The sequence below is a fragment of the Podarcis filfolensis genome (assembly GCF_964270895.1).
Source record: "Podarcis filfolensis genome assembly, chromosome: 2".
Lineage (NCBI taxonomy): Eukaryota > Metazoa > Chordata > Lepidosauria > Squamata > Lacertidae > Podarcis > Podarcis filfolensis.
In genome coordinates, this window is record NC_139605.1 from 47366622 (window position 1) to 47385992 (window position 19371).

At 42.4% G+C, this 19371-nt stretch overlaps 2 protein-coding genes and 1 long non-coding RNA gene across 12 annotated transcripts in view; 2 read left to right on the forward strand and 1 right to left on the reverse strand.

Annotated features, from left to right (window-relative positions):
- Positions 1-7310, forward strand: part of TAMM41 (TAM41 mitochondrial translocator assembly and maintenance homolog) — a 146126-nt gene extending 138816 nt beyond the window's left edge. For 7 of the 10 annotated variants that reach the window (XM_083603542.1, XM_083603544.1, XM_083603543.1 and 4 more), the window contains one exon: positions 1811-7310. In XM_083603542.1, the coding sequence (XP_083459668.1) occupies positions 1811-1884 (74 nt within the window). In that variant the 3' untranslated portion in view covers positions 1885-7310. The remainder of the gene's footprint in view (positions 1-1810) is intronic. The other 3 variants (XR_014545484.1, XR_014545485.1, XR_014545486.1) reach the window with 1 other exon arrangement.
- LOC310757894 lies at positions 4359-11724 on the reverse strand. Its single transcript, XR_014545548.1, has 2 exons — positions 11152-11724; positions 4359-10771 (listed from the first exon to the last, which is right to left on the reverse strand). It is a non-coding gene; the product is annotated as an uncharacterized lncRNA (long non-coding RNA).
- Positions 11725-18224: 6500 nt separating this feature from the next.
- Positions 18225-19371, forward strand: part of VGLL4 (vestigial like family member 4) — a 96764-nt gene continuing 95617 nt past the window's right edge. Inside the window, exon 1 of the mRNA XM_083603566.1 lies at positions 18225-18563. The gene's annotated coding sequence lies outside the window, so the exon portion shown is untranslated. The remainder of the gene's footprint in view (positions 18564-19371) is intronic.

The window sequence follows — 19371 nt, forward strand, 5'->3', positions numbered from 1 at the left end:
CGAGTAGGAGGGGTAGACAAAAATGGTCTCCCTCCCCATTCTGCCGCTGGATCCCTCCAATTGTTGGGGTGATGCCCATTAGATACTACTCATTATCTGCTAATGTGAACTCTAATGACTGTTGTGTTATACAACAACAGGAATACTACTTCCTACCCCTTTTCATTATACCCTTTTTCAAAGGTGCGATCAGAAAATACTATTGACTAGGTAGAAGAAAAATTAATGAGAATTTGGTCTTAAGGTTCTTAAAACATATTGTAAAAATTGCGTAGCTTAGCTGGAGACAGATTCAGCTGCCTGTCTTGATCCATCCTTATTAATGAAAAATTGCTCATGAATTCTCAGGAACACAATGTCGTCCTAAAATTAAGAAACTCAGAGTTGTCTTCCTCCCTTTCTGCTTCTGGTGAAAAACCTCCAAGCATATCATTGTGTATCTCCTTGATGGTGAAGCATATGAAGTGTCGTGGCCCTCTGGGGCATGCAAATCTAAAATGAGTGAGGTGGTCAAGTTCTGAGCTCAGATTTTTTCAAAGGAAGCATGAGCAATGCTCATTGCAAATAACCTGTGGTTGTCCTCCCCTTATTCTCATAGTTACATAGGGATGTTTCCCATGTAGGCAGTCGTGTTTGCCTGCCATGTTGATTGCTTATGGCTGTTTCTTGTCTGAGTGACAGATTTTGATAGATATTGGTCTGCTTCATTCTGAGTGAACGAAACATCCTGCAGTGCTTGCATGTAGCATATATTGCAAGGTGCAGATGTCAACCATGAAACGTGGCAGCTGTTTTTCCAGGCTGTATGGGAGTGAGAAATAGAAAGCAAAGGGTGCTATATCAGGCAACAGATCTAGCCTGAAAAAGCCTGGGAGGTGGTTCCATTTTCTCTGAGTGAAAATACCAGGAAGTTTTCAAAGTGACAAATGGCAGCGCTAGAAGGAAGCACTTGCATGTGTGGTATTTAGTTACACAGCACCAGCAGGCTGCTGACTGAAATCTTGAAGATGGTCATCTTTGCAGAAAGATTACAGCAAACACACCTACCTCTGTGGAGTCTCAAGTCATGAGACATTTAAAGAGGAGGATTTAGTAAGGAGAGTCTTCAAAAATGCATTGGGGACTAGTTAAAATAGATTAATTAGCTGAGGTATACTGTATTGTCAAATTCTCTTGATTTAAGAACTGGCCATAAAGTTGTGGGATGCTTCACCAGGTAACGAAGTATAAAACACTAGTTACTGGAGCTGTTCTAAATGTCTGGCTTCCTTTTCCTACTTTTAAAATTAGTTAATTTGTTAGTTATTGCTATTTATTTAATCAGTGGTTTATCTGTTGTTCAACAGTCTATTAGTTATTGCTATTTATTTATTTATTTAATCTATACCCTGACCTTCTTCCCGAAGGAGTCCAGAGCAGGAAACAGGCCCAAAATTTACAAACAAGTAAAGCATTATAAAACAGCCAACGCATTCTTAAAACAATGGGGAGCAATAATGAAGAGTATTTAAGGTGGGGAATAAGCATTGTGAAGTTATTCTGCTGTGCCTTTCAGTTTAAGGTAGCTGACAAAAATACACTGACATATTTACTAACATAAATAATGCAAGAAAATTATAAAGCCAATAAATTGTGATTTAAAACAGCAGCCAGAATGTAAGAGCAGATGAGCCCTCCAATAACTTGAGCCATGTCAGCATACCTCCTCGGCCCTTGAGAACCCTTGCACTTTGTCATAGCCAGAGAGAAGCAATGTCTCCCCATGTAAGGGGCCCACTGTAATTCATTTTTTCTTTTCTTTCTTTTAAAGGAATAAAAAAATCTGTGACTTACAGCATGAGGAAGATGTACAAAATGTCAAAAGGATGGCTGAGGAAGACATGATGCCCAGAGGGCTGGACTTTTTGAAAAATCAGCTGATCCTCTTTGTGGCTGAAGGTTATTCCCATTTGACCTGTTGCATCACCTTGCCTTGGAAAATTAAGAATATGCAGAAACACGTTTGTGCTATTTATACACCAACAGTGTTGCGCAGACGATAAACACAGGAGATCACCAGTTTTGGTTTCTTCAAGAAGTGGGTTTCCTTCCTTCCTTGTGTCTGTTAGAACTTTTTTTTTTTTACTTTTCCAGAGTGACTGTTTCCATATGTGCTGTGTTATGTTACAATCCTTAAAAACAGGAGCCCTGTGTGATCAGGGTTCCCAGTCGTGTGGAGGACTATAAGCCTTCTCAGCTGAATGTGCTTTCAATCTCCCTCATCAGATCTTGATGCTCAGGGTAGAGAGGGCAGTGCACATTGCCCTGTGGCCCCTTCATGGATCCTGTTAATGAACTTCTAAATAGGACTCCTACAAAAGTTTTATTCTTTTACAAATATAGAGAGAGTGTGTGTGTATGTCCTTTGAGCATGCAGTTTGTGCTAACCACTCTTCTGCAAGAGCGGCTCGTACTCTTGCATCTTTAACTTCACCAAGAACTCTTAAAGGTCTAATCACACAGCTTAAGAACCATTGAATGGTACTGAATTATTTTCCTCTTGGCCCTCTTTCTGTGTAGAGTTACATGCCAAGTAACTTTGCAAAAGGTCAGCCATTTGTTTTTAAGGCATAGTTGACAGCAGTATAATTCACAGCCAAATATCGGTGAGCAGGTCATATTTCAAAACAAGGTCGGGTTATAGTTGAGCTTCTGGGTCCAATAATGTGTGGGTGTTTAGGTATATAATTTAAGAGTCCTGCTGCACTGCTAGTGCTTTTAATGTCTGCCTGTGGTTAAAATCAGGGAACAGTTTTCTTACTGGTAATAGACTGTTTCTCCACCCCCACCACTTGTGAATTTTAATTACTGGGGCACAAATGAAGGCAACCAAAGAAAGGGGGTTTAGATAAAAGCATTGACCTTACCACTCATTTCTCTTAGGGCAAAGTGAAAATACGTATTGGTTTTTTTTGTTGGGGGCTATATAAATTTGTTTCCCTTCCTACCCACCCACCCCTCCATTTGCTTAAAGTTGCTTTCTTATCCAAACAACTTTTCACAGATGGCTACCATGCAAAAAGGTGTGTTTGGGCTGCAGTTCACATGGTAGTTGCATTTAAAGGCACAGTCAGGAGGAACTAAGGAAATAAAAAGGACAGTTCTGTTAAAGATTATACATGATAAATGGTTATGCATTAGTTCATGTTTGATTTGAAAGCTTACAAGAGCTCAGGTTAAAACGTAATTTTATTTGATTATTTTCCACTCTTTCTCATGGGCTCAAGGCAGGTTAATGTATACAGATGTGTTTTGCAGCCCAGGTGGCACAAGAGCTTGATGACTGATTGTAGAAAAGACACACAAAGGCTTTAAATTCTGACATTAAAAACAATGAAAAGCTGTACAAAAATAAGCCATATTTCATTTAAAAATAGTCAAATGAGCTTATTGATGTGCATATTTTGTCTCTGAGAAATGGCAGAGGTTTACTGCATTCTTGATCAATTCTAGAAAAACTTTCTCATATTTTAGTCCTGTTGAAATATAGTGAGGTCTTATGATGGAGAGCTTTACATTTCCAGCTTCCAGGATTATTGTGTTCCCAAACGATTGAAGTAGAACAGATTGCTAACATAGTATGAAACTACATGGGAGAGTTTCTAATGCTGGAAATGCACTGTTGACACTTTTTCTCACAACAAGCTCTTTTGCAAAATCCTGATTACTTTTTGCGCTTGAAGGCATCTAAGAAGCAATTTGGGGGCCAGTCTCACTCTCTGCATGGATAAGTATCTTATACGGAGTAGTACTGAGCAGCTCTAGAAAGTAGCTGTGGCCTTTAATTCAGAATTCAGGAGCTCTTGCAGACTCTTAAATATTTGAGCTTTCTAGATCATTTTACTAAGTAATCTGAAAGCCAAAGATTGCAATCCTGTGTATGCTTTTCATGCCAGTGCCGTTGATTTTAATGAAGCCTACATAGCATGAATTCTGCCGTGGGATAGCAGCAGATGCATCATGCCACATGTAGGGGGCAGATCCATGTTTGAAGTGAGGTGAGAGATATAATTTAGAAGTTATTCATCCCGTTTTCAGTCTTTTGAGAAAGGCTTTGTGTGTCAAATCCCAAAGTGAAGCAGGGTGCCTGGGGGTGGGGGGCGGCTTTGGGGCTTGTCCAAAGCAAAATGGGATCCCTCTGACTCTGCACAAGTCAAAAAGGGGAAAGCTCTGAAGCGTTTTGTGGCACCTTGGTGATCCAGACATCAAACTCTGCAGACAAGTACCTGTGAAAAGTGAAAAAAATATCTCTGATTTTACCATAGAGAAAACTTTGTGTGGGGCTAATAGGGACAGGAAGCAACTTTGCAGAACTGAAATGTATGTCTCTAGCTTGAAGAAAATGTCAGGGTCAGGAGAAGGAGGTCCATTGCGACTGAAGGATCTAGCTTGTAATCAATGGGAATGATCTTATTAGAAAAGCAGGTCCATTTAGTTCTTCCCACCCCAAAATCAGCTTCAAAAGCCCTTGGAAATTTTGGTTTGAAATTTGACTGGTTTCTTAGATGCAGGGGTGCCTCCCCCATGCCTGCAATTTTCAGGCCAGCTGCTCACAAAATACTAAAACTGTTAACAGCTGCCCTTGAGGAGAAACCTTTGCAGCTTTGCTTCTGAAATTTGGCAGGATTTGTGACCTCAGAATTGGCAAGATTGCCTGATATATATTCTACCCCAGAATTTAAAAGTTCAGACATTTCCTTTTTTAAAAAACCAAACTTTAAAACTGTCCTGTAGAAAAGCCCCTGGATCTAACTGCATGTAAATTGGCAGGCTTCCTCCACTCCACTGCTTTGCAGCTTTCATTCACATCTGCCTAAAGGAAAATAAGTTATAGCTGATACTGTTTTGGAGGTGGGAGAAACAAAATGGACTCACGCAAACTCTCTAGATGAATCAGAAAGTCTAAAAAGTGCCTTGAATCAAGGTAGGCGGTTTCCTGAAACCCTGAATTGGGGTCCAAAATAAATGTTGTGGTCAGTGCACACTCCTAGTTCCAATGCTGTGCTTGAGGGACAGCTCAGTGGTAGGATACTTGCATGAAAGTTACAAAATGTGGAGAGCCACTGCCAGTCAGAGTATGCATTTATTCATATAGAAATTTCTGCTTCAGGCTTCTAATGCCTGTGTGTACTTAAGGGTGGCTTAGCAACAATTTAAAGTTGCAGTGTCATAAAACACTACACAAAATACAGAGTAGATAATACTGATGCATCGTGGTCTGACTTGCACCAGTGGTATAAGGCAATTTCCTGTGTCCTCTTGTGCGAGTCAGCTATATATTTTTGTATTCATTTACTTATTTCAGAAGAAAGGGCAATTGCATGCTATTGAAAGGTTTCCCGTGCCCTGTGCTAACGAAGGGTTATTTCAGTCTTAAGTGGTTAATGATCAGGAAGGAGAGAATTTCTGCTTGACCTCTTCCAGGAACTTGGCAGCTTCCCTGATAGCAGTTCAAGTCAGTTGCTTGGGGATTTGGCAGTGAAATGGGAAAGAAAGTTTATGCAGACTGATCCGCAGATAGCCGAGATCCAGAGGATACTGGGCACCAATTTTTCTGGCCCTGCCCTCGCAACATAGTGACCTACAATATTTAAAAAACTGGTGTAAACATCCAAAGCCAAGAGATGGTAACATTGGAGCCTTACAGAGCTGCCTGGGGAGGTTGCTCTAAAGATATGGTGCCACCGCTGATAGGGCCCTGTTTCATTAACATCTGTCTATCCTCTGATGATACTGAACACAGGAAGGGAGGGGCATCAGGAGGAAAGTTTCCAAAGGATCAGGTAGGTTTATGTGGGAGAAGGAGGTTCTTCAGATACCTTGGTCCCAAACCTTAAATGGTGGTATAGAAATATTAGTAATAAATATATATGATCGAAACCAATATGTGAATTGTGTGTGGAAGCCAGGGAAAGCACTTTAAAACAGGTAGAAGATCTTCAGGCTAGTGTGTTCCACATAAAAAAATTAGCTGCTGTGTTCCAACCAGTCTCCAGTGGTAGTCCCACGCACAATGCATTTTTAAAGTCTAACCTGGATAGTACCACAACATGCCTTTCATTTTCTAAGAGAGCCCAGAGGTAGCATAAGTTGATGAAAAGCAACACGCAAAACAGCCATTGAAAGGCCGGGATCTAACAGTTCCCCAAGCTGTAAACCTCTTCAAGGGGAAGTACAAATTCACATCAATAGTGAGCAGGGTACTACTTCCCATCCACATTGAGCCGCTTTGTCATTTTTGAGACGACAAAAATGAACCCACCTGTTTGTTACTCATGGCATGTTTTTTTTAATCTGAATGGGCCTCAGCTGGAACTCTGTAGGACACCATAGCACACGGTTGTCAAGCTATAGTGCCAGCACCACGTTCAGGCGTATGTGCATTAGGAAGGAATAGGATGCCTAACATACCTGCAGTGCCTTGAAGGCAAGTGAACTGAAGGTAACAAAGTATCAAAGGCCACTGAGAGACTCAGTAGAACTAATGAGGATGAACTTCATCCGTCTTTCTGTCCTTATAGCTGCCCTGGGAGGGTGACCAAGGAAATTTCAGCGCCATATCTAGCTCAGAAACCACACAGAAATGTATTTAAGATATCAAGCAGTATCATCCCAAAGTTTCTGAATCTGAGCCGCTACCACCACAAGTGGAGTACCTTCCCCCAAACGATTTTATGAAGGAAAGATGGCTATTCTCGAATAACTGTGTTCTTGGTGAATTAAATTGTCATGCACCACTGAAACTCCCTATCTCCCTTTCCCCCTCTAACATTGGTGTGTTCTCTCTTCCTTTCTTGATGAAGTGTACCTTCTTTGTGGACATTTATTTCTGTATTTTATATCTGCATTTTGAGAAATGATTTTTTTAAAAGCAACACTTCCTCCTTCCTTTTTAAGTTGGTACTTGCAAATACACTGGTGGGGTGGCTAGTGGGTGGTAGGGCAGCACACATACACACACCAAATCTTTCAGTATGTATTTATGGGAACATTCACACAATTCTATAAATGCATTTTAGAGGTGTAAGTATTTATCACAAATTTCCACGGATTTCATCTTTTACAGGGTGTCCCTACATCACTACCACCACCACCCCTGCTCCAAATTTCTTTAAATTCTCAATATTAACATGCAGATTTGGGGAATTGATGCAAGAACCTTTTAAAGCAAATGGGTGCTGTGTACTTTCTGGGAGCATTGGCCTATTCTGTATAACTGGAAGCGAAACTTACTTTTTTATTATTATTAAAGATTTTCTTCATTTACAAAAGTGTGTGCAATGTCTCTCATGGAAGCGAAACTTACTTGTGCTACAACCATTCTCCTTTTTCAATTGCCCATAAGAGTTTCTCCCATCCCCACTAAACCAAATGTTAATATATAAGCAATACACAGTCTTATTTGAGTGTTCCTGAAAAGTACCCAAGCATGCCACTCTTAAGCTGTTTATTGTGACAAGAGCCTCTGTGAGCATCAGCTTACTTCATCATCCAAGATGGCAGGTGGTATAGTGAAGGGTAAGCGAAGCTAACAAGGGAAAGATTCTTGGATACACTAAATTTACTTTGCTGGAGTATCAAAGCATAAGTACTCTGACTATTGCAATTGGAAAGACAACTACGTTGTTATGCTGGAGATATTTTTCAATAGTTTATAAATAGGTTTTCTTTCGTATATTTTTTATATACAAGTATACTTTGATTTCACATACCCTTTTTCATAAGGTAGGCAAAACAAGACAGTTGGGGGGAAAGTGTACATTTGAGATGGACCGATCAAACTAAAGACCAGTTTAAGAAGTTTACTTAAGTTGCCACTTTGGGAGACATCACCCTCATGAAAAATATGGGCCAGCGCATTAGAAGTAACTTGATCAGATTAGAAGGAGGCTGGAGGTTAACCCCTCTGCCTCGGCAAAGAGCTTTGTTGCCTTCAACTTGAAACTTGCTAGCTGAGAAAAAGCAAATGCTACGTTCCAGAGACCAAAACAAAAAGTTACCGACACAGTTCAACAGCTAATTGAGCATTTTATATGCAGCAGATGTTCTGTGTAAAGCCAAAGCCCAGCAAGCCAATAGCAGAGTCTCTTACACATTACAGGTGCTTTATTATGGAGCTTGACTGTAACCTGAGTCGGTTTTATTTGTCTGACGTGGCTAAAGTATATAATGCATCTTTGGGCAAGGTTTGTGGAGAATTTATTTGTGTACAAAAACAAACAGGCCATTACATACAGTTGAGAGAGGTGGTTTTTTAAAAGTCAGTTGAATGGGGGGTGGGCTAGCTTATTCCAGTTGTGCGTTCCCTGCAAATATTGGAGACTGTACAGTAAATCTTGTATGAGTCAGGACATAAGAAAGTTTCCCCTTATAGCAGGGACAGTCTTGAAAGCCTTTTCTTTCAGTTCTCTGTAAATCATTCACGTCTCTTGTGGAATTTTTTTTTTTAAGAAGAAGAGAAATAAATAAAAAAGAAGTAACCTACCTTTCCTCTGGAGCCTACAGACCTTCGATCTATTTAGGTTTTGGCACAGAGCCAAAGTGAATCATGGGCTATAGTAGTCGATGTTGTGAGTGCCTTCTATTTTTGTTAATAGAAAACACCCTGTTCAGTTGTAATGCCAAAGAAAACCCCATTCAGAAAAGTCTTTCTTACAAGTGTGCAGACATGGGAGAGATTATACAGTGTGACTGAAGGATATGGAGAAAAGTGTGGTTTGTTGCATTAGGAGTCCCTCTAAAATATGGAAATGAACATTTACCACAGACCTTTAATGTTAGATAAGCACATATTTAATTTTGTGCACTTCCAAAAACTTACATCATGCTGACCACTTTTGTATTCTGTTCATTCCTTTTGTGCTCTTCTGTGTTCACTTTTTTAGATTTAGTACCCAAATTGCTGCTCCCTAGCAATCTTGTGTGTCTTGCACTTTGTCCTCTATAGCTCATGGTCGGGCCAACATGCTGCCCTCCAGATATTGTTCATAGAATCATAGAGTTGGAAGGGACAACAAGGATCATCTAGTCTGACACCCTGCAGTGAAGGAATCTTGAGACTCAAATCCACACCCCTGGGATTAAGAGTCTCATGCTCTACCAGCTGAGCCAACTTCCATCAGCTCCAGTCAATGGGCCAAGATGATGGGAGTTGTACACTTAACACATCTGGAAGGTACCACATTAGCTAGCCCTGCTTCAGTCAATAGCTTTAACTGATCCTGGTGCTTTGTAGCTGCTCTTTCCTTCCTCCTTAGCACTATCAAAGTGTTTGTATCCATTCAAATAAAGCAACCTAAGCAAGCAAGCACAGGCTTCTGCCTTTGGGAACTTGCAGCCTGAAGTGAAGGCCTTTGGTCCTTGCTTCCCCAGCTTCATGTGAAGATCCTCATATCCCCATGGCTTAGTATATGGTGTAATTTCATCCATCTTACCTAAAGATGAACCAGAGTCAAATGAGCAACAGCACTCAAATTCTGGCTCACCTCTCCACACTTAATAAGGGATATTATATAAGAAGGGCAAATCCAGCCACTTTATAAGAAGGCAGGAGAACATTGGGATTCTTCAGCAGTGAGCAAGACGGAGAGATTGCTGTGAGTTAACTCTAAGATGCCATAGGAATAGAGAAAATATTCTGGATCCAGGCCATTTGTTGGCAAGCAGACACCCGAGAATCTCATCAGATGGGACTTCACTTTGGCAGCTACTATTAAAAGACCATTGTGAATGAGTCACCAAATGTTGAAAGTGTCAAATGACCAGTCAGGATATTGGGCGATGGCTGAAAGTGTCTATGAATAACCTGGTTGTTTGAATTCACCCACTGATTCTGTCTTAAAGATGAACTCTACTGCTTGCATTTTTTCTCCACAGCCTTTTGAAACCACCCTTCACCCAGTTTTCAAGCTGACCAACCCTAGCAGTTCAGCGTTGTGCTAGAATTATAACACAGACTGCAGTCGGATGAATTCTGTTCTACGGTGCTTTGTACAGAATTGGTGAGCTCCTTTGGAGACAATGCAAGCTTGAGAAATAGAACAACAAACTTTGGACAGATTTATTGTTCTCCACTTGCTCAGTCCCCTCCCCCCATCTAATTTATCCCCAAAGCAATATATGGAGCATAATTGCATGGCATGTTGTTCCAGGATGTTAGATATCTGACTCCTCAAGTATCCAGTGTTATATTTAGACTATCCTGAAGCTGAAACCCAGCTGCGGGCTCCATTTTTGAACCTTGTTGCATATGCCTGTTTAGTGCTCCTCTGCTTTACGAATTAGTCCAGTATACGGAATGCCAGCTGGTCCTGCAGGATAACAGAATAACTGCAAGTGATAATCAGCTAGCTGCTGTGCCGTATCATTTGACCTGGGCAGGAGGGATACTCATGCCTGTAGTGCATTTTCCTCATTTGATGTGTGAATGTGCCATCAGTTAGAATACAATGTTATCTGGAGTCTTAGTAACTGGTAATTGGGCAGAGAGGGAGGTCTGAATGGGAGGGGTTGGGGAGGGGCACCCAGATCTCCCATTCACCCTAATGTCCTACTACACTGCCTGTGCAAATGTCCATGCCTGCACATACGCAAGAAGGGAGCAAGCAGGGATTTAGTAAGCCCTGCTGGGACCCTCCATGTATGGGTGTTTTTCAGTTGGGTCAGTTTGCACACACGGTAGTCAATATTATCAGGCGTTGAATCAGCGGCTCTCTCAGTATACTTGCGTAACCTAATAATATTTCATACTACTATAAAAGGGACGCGGGTGGCGCTGTGGGTTAAACCACAGAGCCTAGGACTTGCCGATCAGAAGGTCAGCGGTTCAAATCCCCGTGATGGGGTGAGCTCCCGTTGCTCAGCCCCTGCTTCTGCCAACCTAGCAGTTTGAAAGCATGTCAAAGTGCAAGTAGATAAATAGGTACCGCTCCAGCGGGAAGGTAAACCGCGTTTCTGTGTGCTGCTCTGGTTCGCCAGAAGCGGCTTAGTCATGCTGGCCACATGACCTGGAAGCTGTACGTCAGCTCCCTCAGCCAGTAAAGCGAGATGAGCGCCACAACCCCAGAGTCGATCACGACTGGACCTAATGGTCAGGGGTCCCTTTACCTTTACCTTAACCTATAATATTTCATGCTTGAAGGTTGACAAAATATAGTTGGGGTGCTCAGTCTTTGGGGGCCAGGGGGTACATTTTGAAAGCTAAGGAATTCTGCTGGCCACCAAAAAATACCAATTTCACAGAAGAAACACTGGCCCCCATCTGTGCTACATTGGGCAGCCCATATGTCCCTCCATCTTTCTTTAGACTGAGATCTGTTTTACAACAATGACATCTATGGAACCACAGAGCTGGAAGGCCTTCCCTGTGATAGGGCCCACTATTTGGAATGGATTCCCATAGGAACCCCTCCTTCCATACTGTGGGCACTGGGCAAAACCTGCCTGATTTACTATTGATTGAAGATTATTGTTTATGCTGACATTGCTTAAGGACTTAACATCATTTTTAAAATCTTGTTGATTTTTGTTGTTGTTGATGTGGTAAAATAATGTTGATAAATAGATAAACATGTTGGCACATTTTAAACCATTTCCCCATTTTATTTAAATTGTTTAAAACTATTTTTTGTTGATAATTTTCATATTTATGGTGAACTGCTTGGAGGTTTTACTGCAATCAAGTGATATGCACATTTAAATAAAGATTTTGTTATAATATTGTGATTATCGTATGGCTCCTTCTGGCAACTCCTGCAGCCAAGCTGCCACCAAACATGTTGCTCTCCTTTCCTTTGGTCCACGTAAGTGAGGCCAAGAGGGGGTCTTGTTGTCTGGGCAGCCTGGGACCACCCTACACACTGCCCAGGCTTGCACCTCAGGGATGTCACTTCAGTGCTGCTGGCGCAGCACTTTGACTTCACCCCCCCCCCCCGAGGCACACTCCATTGTCTCTCGAGACAGACAATGCCAACATTTCCCCCCTCTGAACTTCAGTGGTAGAACAGCTGTACAGAAAACAAACTACAGTTTGAAGTACAGGTTAAATGCTAGGATAACATGTTTATGTTGTGCAGGGATGAAGTATTCTTGTTCCTTAATTTTTAATGCGTGGTCACTTTTAATGTGCTGTTCTTGATTTTAAAACTTAGCAACAAAATCCATACAGATATTAACTGCTTTGTTCTGTGGAAAGTGACCAATAAACAGCCCCAGGGAGATTAGACTGGCCTTGAGTAGAGCCAGGGCGTTTTCGGCCATAGCCCTGGCCTGGTGGAATGCTCTCTCACAAGAGACCAGGGCCCTGCAAGATTTGACATCCTTCCTCAGGGCCTGCAAGACGGAGCAGTTCTGCCAGGCCTTTGGTCAGGGTTCAGTCTGACTCATTTTCTCTTTGTAGAAGAACAAGCATGAAGGAAGTTTCCCAGCCCGCTCACAGGTCCTTATAATATCAGTGGAAACAGTTGGTCCTGGCAAGTATTAACCACTTTCAATTTTAACCTGAGGATTATAATTTGTCCAGTTTTAATCTTAATTTATTTGAATTAATTTTGGGATGCATTTTAATCGATCAATTGCTTGTTTTTATGCACATTGTATTATTTATATGATGTTAGCCTCTCTGAGCCCGGCTCTGGCCAGGGAGGGCGGGGTACAAATAAAATTTATTTAATATTATTATTATTATTATTATTATTATCTTTTAGGAAAGGGATAAAACTAAAACAGCAATTATGAATGGCCGATATAGGCCACATTCCAAAACAGACTCAAACATACTTCATTCTGTGTTGGATTCTGGCCAAATAGTGTTACATACAATTCTGATTCTGTGTGGGTGGTGGGGAAATGAACGTTTATCAAGTTAAAACTATAAAGAGAGTGGATGGAATTTTCTCAAAACCATGTCTGGTCGTTTAGTGAAATTCCTTGGCAGACAAATGGAATTACATCTGCACACAGTGCACAGTTTATATGTATGCTGTTTACCGTTACAATATGTAGTGACTGTCGCGAGCTTTGGTGGGACCTGAAAAAGGATTTGTCAGAGTCCTGGATAAATGGCTTTATTTGGAGCTATAACCTGTGAAGTCTATGCAGAACTGTTTATTTGAAGGCAGTATATACCCTCCGAATACCAGAGGAAGAGGAGGAGGAACATATATCTGGGTATATCTGCTGCAAGATGCTTTGACCATCTCAGAGGGTCTCAGTGTTTCCACAGTAGAAAGTAGAATGCTGGGTGAGTAGAAAATAGGTGGAGATCTACTGGCACATTTCTGGGTGATGTCTAGTGAATTGGCCAGGGTTTCTGATTTCCAGATACTTGATAGGAATTACAAAATTAGGCTTCTGAAATGAAGAGAGCTAACCCAGAGTGGTGTTTTTGTGTGTAAAAGGACTGCAAACTCTGTTCGGTGCTGGTACTGAAAACAAGTTCTTAGGTTTACAACGTGTTCATACTCTGCCTGTATGTTGTTTGCATTTGGCTCTGGCTGGCTGGTCTTGGGAATTTAGTAAAAAAATGAAGTTGGCCTGAAATCTGCCCATCATCGGCTTACATGAACCATTGGTATGATGCTTCAGGTCAATTCATGTTAGTTTGCCATTATACTTGCTATTTAGATTGCTTTCTTTCTAAGTCTTGCCACTGTCTGCTCTTTTTGCTGCCTCAGCACACTGATCTGACACTTTAAGTAAACAGGAAATTTAGAATCTATCAGCGTATAAGTGTAGCAAGATTGTTGGTCCCAATGTCCCTTAGGTACCCATTCCCATCTGTTGATTGTCTGGCTGTCTGATTCTCCCTTTGTACAGAATGCAGAGGCATGAGCCATTAGTTCCTTGATTCATCTATCTTTTGGAACACCTCATACGCTAAGGGGGAGTGGGGGACGAGCAATGTCTGATCCAGACTCTTAAATATGCCTGTCTAGACATTTATGATATACTCATTATAATGCTATGAGAGCACCAGGTCACAGCAGGTCACGTCTTTCAAAAACAGCACTTCAGTAATGAAATTGATATGAGAGGCAGTGTAACACAATGGATAAAGACTTGCGGTATTATTTTGTACTAAAGGGTAGTAGAGAGAAGTGTGGGTGTGAGAGAAAAACAATGACAATAAACACTTAGATCTAACCATTCCTTGGATGCAAATCTCCATTTCCATGTACCTTCCTTCCCTTTGAGATATATAAGTGATAAATTCCATACTCAGTCCTAATGCACCTTATTTTATAGATCTGCTGCTGAAGCATTGTGCAAACATTTCCAATAAAAGATAAATGCACCAGTTCTATTAATATTTCAACTAGAAAACTAATTAATAGGGAGCAAAAATGGGTTTTGCATGTAAAAATTAGTATTCAGTGTGCTATATTTTGGGAACAAACATACTAAATGCAGCCTTTGTAGTCTGGCTGATTTTTATTTTCTGCTACATCAAAGGCTACTTTGTTATGGGATCTTGAGTTATAATAATTATGGCATGTCTGGACCATCCCATCCCATTTACAGTGTTTCTCTTACAGTTTGAATGCCATATACAGCATTCTTAGACAACATTTGAAGGGTGGGTGTGTTTGTGTGTGTAGGGGGGACTAAACGTGTTTTCAAAGGAAACATGTTGACTTTTTTTTTTAATTAAAAAAACACACGCTTTGGGACTTCCCCACCTCCCTGTTTATAATGGCCTGGACCCAACGAGTGAGGCTAGGCCAAGAGCATGTGCTGATCCAACAGGGTTTTTTATTTTGGTTCCTTTGAACAATTGATCCCTGCCATGTGGCAAACTGCATGTACCACTCCCTTCATTTTCAGTCTTTTAAACGTAGCCTGCAGAGGTGCTACTCAAGAAACACAACTCCCATTGGCCGTGCATGAAACTAGTTTCACAGATTCATGTCTTACATCTCTACAGTCTTGCAGCACTAGAAGATGAAGTCTCTCTGCAACTAAGAACAAATCATGCAGTCAAGGCACTGATACTAAAAAGCAAGAGAAATTAACCAGTAGACTAAAATACTTGTCCATTCTTGAAAAATGAGTGCTTTGTTATGTCCCCACTTGCAAGTATGAGAAGGCAATTGTCTTATAATGTCACCAGAAAGAAGAAACTATTTAATGCCAGCATACTGCAGCAAACTTCTTGTTGCATGCAATAATTACTATATTTCCCAAGTATAACAATGTTCGCAGCATATCTGGAATTAGTTCAGTTTGACGACACAGCTTGTCTCTTATTTTTCTCTTCCAAGTAACTTTTGAAGAGTATCCTTAAGTCTTCTCACATGAACAATGTTGCCATGACTGTGGCGTGTTTCTGATAGAGTTTGACATTTTGCTGTCATCTGAGTATGGCTAGATGTCAGGCTGTATGAAGCGGCAGCTTTGCAGTTGAGCAATGCTGAAATACTTTCTCAAATTATTTGCATATGGAGCTTAGTGACTTGTTTCAGATTAAAGTTTCCTTGAAGTACATTTTATAAAGCTGATGTCAGTTGTAAACTATGACCAATAATTTTATTAAGGCAAGATGTGGATAGAGTTAAGTCACAGAGAATCAACCAGACCGGCACAAAAAAGAAGAAGATAAAATTCCAGGTGTACTAAGATTTGGTGATACCTTTGAAAGATTTAATGAGTGGTATAACAGGTAGACATGTACACACTCCACAAGCAAACCAGGATGAATGCTCATTATGACATAACCACCTTGCAAACAAATCAGACTGAAAGTTCAATAAAGACTGGGCATAGTCTAACCACAGCCTAAGCTTTATGCAAGCAAGTCAGGATGAAGGCTGTTGTCCAGGTTCTCTAGAAGACCCCTACATTTGTAATTGGATAGAAATAATCCTGTCTACTGGGAAGTTACCAGGTCACCATGGCAATCCTTGCTGAGAAATGACACACAGAAGCTGCAGTGGTACATCACCATGGCCCCAAGGAAACCCCCACTTTAGCATAGGATCAAAGAATCACAGAATTGTGGAGTTGAAAGGAACCCCCAGGGCAATCTATTTGAACCCCCTGCAATTCAGGAATCTCAGCTAAGGCATCCATGTCAGATGGCTTATGAACCTCCAAGGAAGGAGAGCCCACAACCTCCCAGGGCAGTCTATCCCACTGTCAAACAGCTCTTACCATCAGAAAGTTATTCCTTAAAAAAAATTTAAATTAAATTTTATAACAATTAATGATACAAATCTAATTCATCGTGTTATTTACAATTTTTCTCCCTCCCCTCCTCTAGACTTCCCTCAACTCCCCCTCTGCTGAGTTATTTAGTTTTATTTATTGTAGCCTGCTTTTTCTACACAAAAATAAAATCCCTTATTATATCTCTAAAATATCTGTTACTCAAAGGAAGTTGTGAAAGTTTATTCAAATCCTGCCAGTGAATCCAGTCTATTCTGTTGTTTCTGCAAATAAATTGTAAATGGTTCCCAGACTCTTTTGAAGTCCTTTTTGCTCTTCTCTTGTAGTTTGTTAGCTTAGCCAATTCTGCATAGTTCATCAGCTTTTCCTGCCATTGATCCTCTGATGGTATTTCTTCCGTCTTCCAATGTTGTACAATCAAGATTCTTGCTGCTGTTGTAGCATACATAAATAATGTCCATTTTTCTTTTGGTAGCTCTTGATTTGAGATACCTAACAAAAAGGCTTCAGGGTGTTTGATGAAATTCATTTTAAACATTTTTTCCAATTCATTGTATATCATTTCCCAATATTTTTTAATGCATTTGCATTCCCACCACATATGATAAAATGTTCCTTCCTTTTCCTTACACCTCCAACATCTGTTATTTTCTTTCCTAAACATCTTTGCCATTTTCACTGGTGTGATATACCATCTATACATCATTTTCATGTAATTCTCTCATGGGCTCAGGATGTGGGACATAACATCCAACTCGAAAGTTGGGAAAAATTATGGAAAGTTGATATAAAATTCACAGATTGCATACTATTAGGAAAGTTATTCCTGGCGTTTAGTTGGAATCTCCTTTCATGTAACTTGAATCCATTGGTTTGGGTGCTATCCTCCAGAGCAGGAGAAAACAAGCTTGCTACAGTCCCCATGTGGCAGACCTTGAGGCTAAACATACCCAAGTCCCTCAACTGTTCTTCATCAGGCGTGGTTTCCAGACCCTTGATCATCTTGGTCACCCTCCCCTGCACACATCCCAGCTTCTCAATATTGTCCTTAAATTGTGGCGCCCAGAACTGAACACAGTATTCCAGGTGTGGTTTCACCAAGGCAGAATAGAGCAGGACTATTGCTTCCTCCAATACTTCTGTTGATGCTGCCTAGGATAGCACTAGCTTTTTTTGCTGCTGCATCACACTGTTGACTCATGCTAAGCTTGTGGTCTACTAAGACCCTTAGTTTCTTTTCACATGTATTACTGGCAAGCCAGGTGCCTCCCCATCTTATATTGGTGCAGCTGGTTCTTCCTGCTGTACATCCTTACATTTGTCCTACTGAAATTCATTTTGCTACTTCTAGGGTCCGATTTTGTTTTTTTGCCAGGGTGTACTGTACTCTGACTTCCCAAGTTGCTGGGCGCAGAAATGTTGCCATGGAAACAGTAATGTCATCCGTAGTAAGCAAGCAATACTACTACCAAATGAAAGGCTGAATGAAGCTTGTTCAACTTAGTATATTCAGTGCTCTTTCACATGCAACCCAAAAACGTGTGTTTTCATATGCACCTATTTCTGATGCTTTATTTCTCGGATTATTTTTGAAATGTCTGTATGTTGACTTCAAGGGAGACACAGAGCACATCCTAAATGCAGAAAAGGAGACAGGATAGAGGAACGTCCCATCTAATTGATGGGGGGGGGACGCTTATTCCTCTCCTCCCGCCCGGAGCACGTTAAGCTGAAAACTCTGCAGCAAATGAGGTGGAGTCAGAGGAAAGAGGAAGAAGTGTGTGTGTGTGGGGGGGGTTTATAAATGCCGGCGCCGATCCTCCTCCCCGGAGGGGTCACGGCAGCTCAAGGCTCCCTTCCCCAACCCGGCTCTCTCCTTCAGCTGAGGTGCCTCCTGCCTCTCCCGCCTCGCCCTCCCCTTTTCTACCTGCTGAGGATGTGATGTCAGGGCCTCATTATCCTAATGTATGCTGATCTCATGGGCTCCGCAGCCAATGGGGCCGCGCGGCTCTCCCCACCTGCTAGGAAGAGAATTCCATCATTCTTGGAATTCTTCCCTGGGCCAGCAGCGCACGGCGGCGCGGGCTTCCTCGCGCGGCTGCTGACTCGGCAAAGGCGCGCATTGTTTGGGGAGCAGCCGCTCGCTCGCTCGCCTGCCCGCTCGCCCAATCAGCAAGCAGGGAGCTCTCTCCGGCCGGAGCCCGCGCAGCCCAGCTTGGCTGCCGGGAGTCGCAAGCGGCGCTTGGAGCAGCCGCCGCCGCCGGGAGCACGCTGGTCTCCGCCCCCCTCCTGGCCCGGCTCAGCTCGGCTCTGCACTGCAGGGGGGAAGCGACCCAGCAGCGCGGAGCTCGTGCAAACTGGTGAGTGAGGCGACGGAACTCTGCGCTTGCTGCAGCTCGCCTAGCCCGCTTCGCCCGGCACGCTTGGTGGGGCGGCGCGGGGCTCGGCGGGGGGGGGGCTAGCTTTGCTGGAGGGAGATGCGCGGGCAGGCAGGCAAGCAGGCGAGGCGCACGGCCCCCTGGAGGAGGAGGCGGCGCCGGCATGGAGCTGGTGGCCGGAGCCGCTCCATGCCTCCCTCAAAGCAGGCCGGGTGCTTTTGCAGAGAGTTGTGTCTAGACTTGCCACATGCCCTGCACACTCTGTCTTCGCGCGTGACTGGCTGCTTTTTTGTTTGTTTGTCTGTTTAGTGGGATAACGCGCTAGAGCTGAACTCAAACCCCGAGGAGGAGGTGCGAAGAGGCTTTCTTTAGCTCTCGTGTTTTCCTCTCAGAATGCGCCCAGAATGTTTGCAATGTTAAAAATGCATGTGCAAAAGAGCGCGGGGGGTGGAGTGGGGGAGGTCGAGTGGCGCTATCCAGATTTGCACGCTGCATTAAAAAGCAAACAGACCCTGGTTTCTTTTTTCTTTCTCTTTTTAAGCCGGCGCTAACTTGCCCCTAACTTAACACTAGTCCAAATGCAGCCGAATTCTTTGCTCCACAGAACAAACCCTGCAGGCGACTCTTCCTTTTGCCTGATCGAGGCAGCGCTCCTTGCTGTGTTTGTGGAGAGGAGATCCTGCCGCGTGCGGTGAGCTCTTCCTCGCCAAGGCTCTTGCAAGATGCCTCACCCAGCTTCTTGCTGTCTCCCAGTATTTGTTTCGCGTGAGCACGTTTAACCCAACAGATG